The 5,706-nt window shown below is 46.8% G+C and overlaps 1 protein-coding gene across 1 annotated transcript in view; it reads right to left on the reverse strand.

Moving 5' to 3' along the window:
• The window catches only part of OC90 (otoconin 90), a 43,763-nt gene that overhangs the window by 4,244 nt on the left and 33,813 nt on the right, over positions 1 to 5,706 (reverse strand). Inside the window, exons 10-12 of the mRNA XM_008588571.1 lie at positions 4,477 to 4,593; positions 3,316 to 3,487; positions 589 to 695 (exon numbers count right to left, since the gene is read on the reverse strand). Coding sequence (XP_008586793.1) covers positions 589 to 695; positions 3,316 to 3,487; positions 4,477 to 4,593 — 396 coding nt within the window. The remainder of the gene's footprint in view (positions 1 to 588; positions 696 to 3,315; positions 3,488 to 4,476; positions 4,594 to 5,706) is intronic.

Below are 5,706 nucleotides of genomic sequence, written 5' to 3' on the forward strand. Positions count from 1 at the left end.
CACCAGACCCCTTACACGCAGGTCTATGAGCTAGGTAACTAGCCAAAAGGTCCTTGGAGCCATAGGTTGGAAAGCGTAGCTGCACAGGGCAGACGCCCGAGGCACTATCTCTCTTTCTCTGTCTCTCTCTCTTTCTCTGAAGAAGAACACAAGAATAGCAACAAAACTAAAAAGATATTTTGGTGCACATGTGCACTAATTCCACACACACACACACACACACACAATTTGCTTACAATGAATGCTGAACCACACCCAACCGGACCCAAGGTGAGGGCCCTGACCAAATTATTCTATTTTCCCAACACATATCAAGAGCTTAGACCAGCACATAGTATGCGCTCCATAGGCATGGGCTGTTTATATTCTATACGGGTCTGCTCTTAACTACCCAGGCAACTCAACCTCTTGAACTTGAGTCTCCTTATCAGTGGAATAAGTGTAATAGAATGTGCCTCGATTGAAGACGTGTGTCAAATCATATTATAGATGAGGAAGTACCAGGGAAAACATCTATAAGCATGAGCTGCAGTCATGATGCTGACCTGAATGAAATAAAAACTCACTGTGCAGACCAGGAGCACTTACACTTGGGTGTATGATCCACACACACCACTGGCGATCGAGGAAGCCTCTTGAGCAGGCAGCCCAGCCTTCTCAACTGCTCTAGGCAGCAGTGATGGGAAAAACAGCACCTATGACCAAGACAAAGCCTTTACTGTCCAGAGCTCCCAGCTGTCCCAGGAACCCCCTTGAGGCCTGCTTCTCTCACACTCCCTGTAGTAGTGAGAGAAGCCAGTGCCGCTTTTCCTGTGCACATAGGGCTGACTCATACACCCACCAAAGCCCATCAACATGTATGGTTGTTCAGGTTGTGTACTGCACAAAGATGCCACATCTAGGGCAGCATCGATCACACTAGATGCGTCTTATTATTTAAAACTTTTTCTTATATTTCTATTATGACTATTGATGGCAAAGTTGTGTGATTTGCTTATTTATTACAACAATTTTCTAACAGATAGAAATAAAGAGTCTTGAGAAAGGGGTACCTTTTTTCTTTAGTTTATGCAAAAGTTCCATATGGGCTGCCAGCAATCCCATTCACTCCAGCCTTCTACACAGAACAGTTAATCCCATATCGATAGTGCACCCCCATTTGTCCCTAGCCTTAAAAGAGCAGAGTAACTATCCTGAGCATCAATAAAGAAGTGCATCTAGAAAAGTGTCCAGCATAGAGCAGGACCTCAGCACATACACGGGAATGAATCAATGTCTTGCTCTTTAGACCTGCCAACCTGGCCTGAGACAGCCTCACGATCTCCGGTAGCCTATCCCCCCAAGCCAGATGAACATCCTTAGGAAACTTGTGATGACTCCTGCCAATAGGGAGCTATAATTGCTCCCTAAATTCTCCCTTTTTGACTCTTCCCTGTACTTTAATAACTCGCACTCCATCTTGGAAATTACAGCCCAAGCAGGGATTAGCCACAGACTCTTGTGTTTTTTGTTAGCACTCGTTCTCAGCCAAATTTCAGCTTTATCAACCTTTCCCTGTTGCCAGCAATCAGAGGAACAAGCCTGCCTTGCATGCTACGCTATCTTGTTTGTGCACTTGATAGGGGTAGGTGGGGATGAATAGTTAATATAAAAGTTAAAATCAAAAGACTGTGAGTGAATCAGAAATCATATATGATCAAAATACACTTAAATCATTTAAATTGCACAAAATATTTTGGTTTTGAAATGCATCCTTGTAGAAGATGATATCATTTGACTAACTCTTCTCTAGTCAAGGGTTTCCTCCTGTGGCTTTGTTTTTCAATTTCTTTCCATGGATATCATCCCAAGGAAAGCCACACCATAACTTATTTGTCTGGTCACATTTCATGTTTTTGTGAAATACGGTCAGTGATCAGGAAACACCTTCAAAATCATCCCCACTTTCTTTCCATGGAGTTCGGCAGAACCCAGTGACTGCTGCTGCCTTGATTTCTATCTTTTGCCTTACATTACTGAGTGCTGTGGCCTCAGGAACCTGACACTAAACTGTTCTTTGTCTTGGAAAGCAGAGAGCATATTATTGGACCTCACAGTGTAAACATGCTTGTGATTCCATAGAGTGGCATAAACTTTGTTAGAAAAAAACTTCTTTAGGGTCCCCTAGTAGGAGGTAAGTTTTGAAGGTTGCATGTGCAGCAGAGCCCATGGTTTCCTTCAGTGAAAGCCTGTGGAGGTTGGATAATGGGGCCGGGGTGACTGTGTGGTAGAGACCTTCTCAGAAGGTGGGTGGGTAATACAGCCACCCAGATGACACCTGACCTGCAGGGGACATGCTCCATGTTTCTGCCATTATCATATCCTTTATATTAACTACAATAAGCTTGGTCTTTTTCTTTTCTTCGACTTCATCTACAGTCATTGATTTTGCTTTGGCAACCATAGCATCCGAGAAGGATTTACACCTTTTGAATGTAGAACTCTCAATCGGCTGTGGACTGGGGCAGTCCCCACGTGCAGTCAGTCTGTAAACCTTATCAACTCTGCTTTCACAGTATTCCTCAGACTCTAGTCTAGTCCTCCACAGTTTTCTCCATTTCTCCTACTGCATTTACTGTATTGGGCAGTATTTTTGCTTAATTGTCCACCTCTTTCACTCCGAGAGCTCCTATTGTGCACAAGCAGTTTTTCTTTGTTCTGCTCTGTTCAGGTTTAACCATTTTTATGTCTCTGCCACCTAGCATAGTGCCTGGCACAGAGAAAAAGCTTAAGAAATGTGGGGTGAATGCATATATAATTGAATGAATAAATTAATGAATTCATGAGGTCAGTGACAATTCATCTAAGAGTGGTAGATATAAAATTTAGCAGTTATACTTAGATGTTGTTGAGAAACTAATTTTGATGTGGCCTTCTGCAGGGCAAACTGAGGGGAGACCCAATTCGACATGTTGGTCTTTGCAATATAGGCAAACTTGGGGACATCTGAAGTGTCTTTGCAGATCGGCCCTCTCAGGGCAGCTGGGCAGTGTTCGTGGTAGTGCCGAAGGGGCTCTAGACTCTCAAATCAAAAGATCTGGATCTGTCTGGCTCTGCCACTTCCTAGATGAATGACCTCAGACAAGTCAGTCTCTGAGCCTCAGCTGCTCATCAGGAAAATGGGTCTACAATACCAAAGAGCTACACAGAGTGAGACAGTGAATGCAACAAGCTCTTTGTGAAGCCTAAAGTGATGTCCAGTGCAGAGGAGGGCTCTGAGATCTCACTGATACAGGTAGCATCAGCACCTCCAGCCTCCACCTTTCCCACCAATACCTGTCCAGGGCATCTCGTGGCTCGCCTCTTCCTTCCTGCCCACAGTAGCAGCCATAAGATTCAAATTCCTCCGGGCACCGGGACGTCCGACAAAAGAGCATCTCTCCAAGCTGCACCATCACCTGTGTGTTGTCCCCGCTCCCCAGGTGCAGGAAGGTGAATCTGTCACAGGCTGATTAGAAACAGGGACTCTCAGGAGAGCAAGGAATGTCAGGGTGGCATCCACAAAAGGAGAGCTATGTCCCAGGTGCTACGGGGACAACTCTGGGTCACCCGAGGAAACCCCATGTCCTGCACCTCAGTTTGCCATTCTTCTGGGAAAACTGTGCCACGCTCGGCCCCCTGTCTTGGACACCTCATCTTTCGAGGCAAGTCTTTTCTCGCCAGGTGTCTGATGCTCTGCTGGACTTCTTGCTAAATCTCCCTAAGGGATGAGGACATGTCAGGACAAAAGGTGTGCTCCAGGCCACGTTTTATTACTGTTTTTACTTTCTGGCTCCATCAGGTTAGCACACCTGGCCAGGCTTGCCTTTTGGGGCCCTTGGTTTTCTTTCTCTGCCTCTGTCTCTCTCTGTCTTCTCTCTCTCTCTCTCTCCCTTTCCTTCTCCCTTCCCCAACTCCTCCCCTTTCACATGCAGCTTTCTCCATAGGTCTGTACTGATATTAACAAAGTCCTCCTCTGGGTCCAGCTGGCTGCAGATCCTTGCAGGGGCAGGGCCTTTGGTAAGGCATCAGAGGAAAGAGAAACAAGGGGGAGGATTATGAAAATGCAAGTGTTTCATTCTTTCCAGTAAACCATGGTGTGGATGACGCCAGGCTCTTTCCTTCTAGGCCAGTAAGAGTGGGGAGAGCACTAGGGCAGGGGCTCAAAAGACCCTGGCACCTCTCCCAGGCTCAGCCTCACCGCAGCTGAGTGGATACAGGTACGTCATGCCCCCTCTCAGCCTCTATGTGTTCACCTAGCTAGGGGATGGGTAATATCTTCTAGTCCCACCAACTTACGAAGGTCACAATGGTATCAGGTGGCCTAAGGTGCTTTGTTACTATACTTGATCTTAGCCAAAAGGTCGAGAAGTGATAAGGTGCTTTGTTAACACCCTAGTCAAAGGGTGGCAAGGGTGGAGAGGACAGACACTTGTCAGGCTGCCTGCTTCTGCTTACCTTTTCCAGTTGACTCCTCAGGATCACTTTCAATGGACGACACTGCCAACTCCAAAGATTTAACGCCAGCAGGGATGAGGGTTACACCTTTAGCTGTGGCTACAATCTCTGCAGATTCTGAAAATGCACAATTTTATGGTTCAGATTCCAAAAATGGCTCAATGAGAGATTTGTAGGTAGACACATGGTCAAGGCCAAATGTAGACAGATACCTCAGAATGCCAAAGCATTAGGACAGTGTTCCTCAGACAGGGTTTGCAGACATCAAGGCAGCTTCTCAGGGATCCACAAATTGTACATGAGAATTTCCAAATTTTCCCTGATTACCTTAACACCTACAGGAGCCTATGCTGGATCATCTGGATGGCATCTCATGGGGGAGACCTGTGGCAGCCTCTCAGGCCTGTGTTTGTTTCGTGTTCTCTATTGTGCACCTGCCCAGTGAAGCCCCATCATGGTGCTCGCAGCATGTGGAGAAGTGGAGCGTGGTAGAGAAATTATGCCAACTTAATAATCATGTAGCCAAGCAAAACTCCTCCTCAAACCTCTCTATTTCCTTGCTCAAACAATGCAACCACTCTCATCATATTTAGAATTAAGCACAAGGTCTTTCCCGTGGCCTGCAAGGCTGCCCGTGATCTGGCCTTACCTCCTGGCCATCTCCTCTCTTACCATCTCCCTAGCACTCTCTCTGGGTCTCCCTTTGCTCTGCGGTGTCAGCCCCACCTGCCCTCTTAGCTGGAGGCAGAGAAGTCTCCAGCCCATAGGCCAACTCTCCAGCCCACTGTGGTCCCGGGAAAGGGAACATCAGCAACTTCAACCCCACCAATCTTCTGACCCAAGCTCAGTTCCCAGAGTGCTGGGTGAGGCCTGGGCATCTGTGCCCAGTGAATGGCAGTCCTTCCCCAAATCTGCCGCAATGGTTTGCTTCATGCATCTTCTACCTCCTCTTGCACAACACTCTAGTTCCCATGGGACTAAGCCCTGCTGTAGTTTCAGTCTCCTAGGTTTAGCATCCTGCCTAATTCTCCAGCCCCACAAATAGCAACTGGTTAACTAGTTTCTTTCTATCATGTTCCTGACTGCTGCAAACTTGCCAAGTCTGGGTAGTAGACTAGAAAGGACACAGTTTTTCTTTCTTTCTTTTTTTTTTTTTTGTCTTTTTTGTGGCCGGTAAGGGGATCACAACCCTTGGCTTGGTGTCGCCCGCACCGCGCTCAGCCAGTGAGC

Source organism: Galeopterus variegatus, unplaced genomic scaffold (genome assembly GCF_000696425.1).
Source record: "Galeopterus variegatus unplaced genomic scaffold, G_variegatus-3.0.2 Scaffold4901, whole genome shotgun sequence".
NCBI lineage: Eukaryota > Metazoa > Chordata > Mammalia > Dermoptera > Cynocephalidae > Galeopterus > Galeopterus variegatus.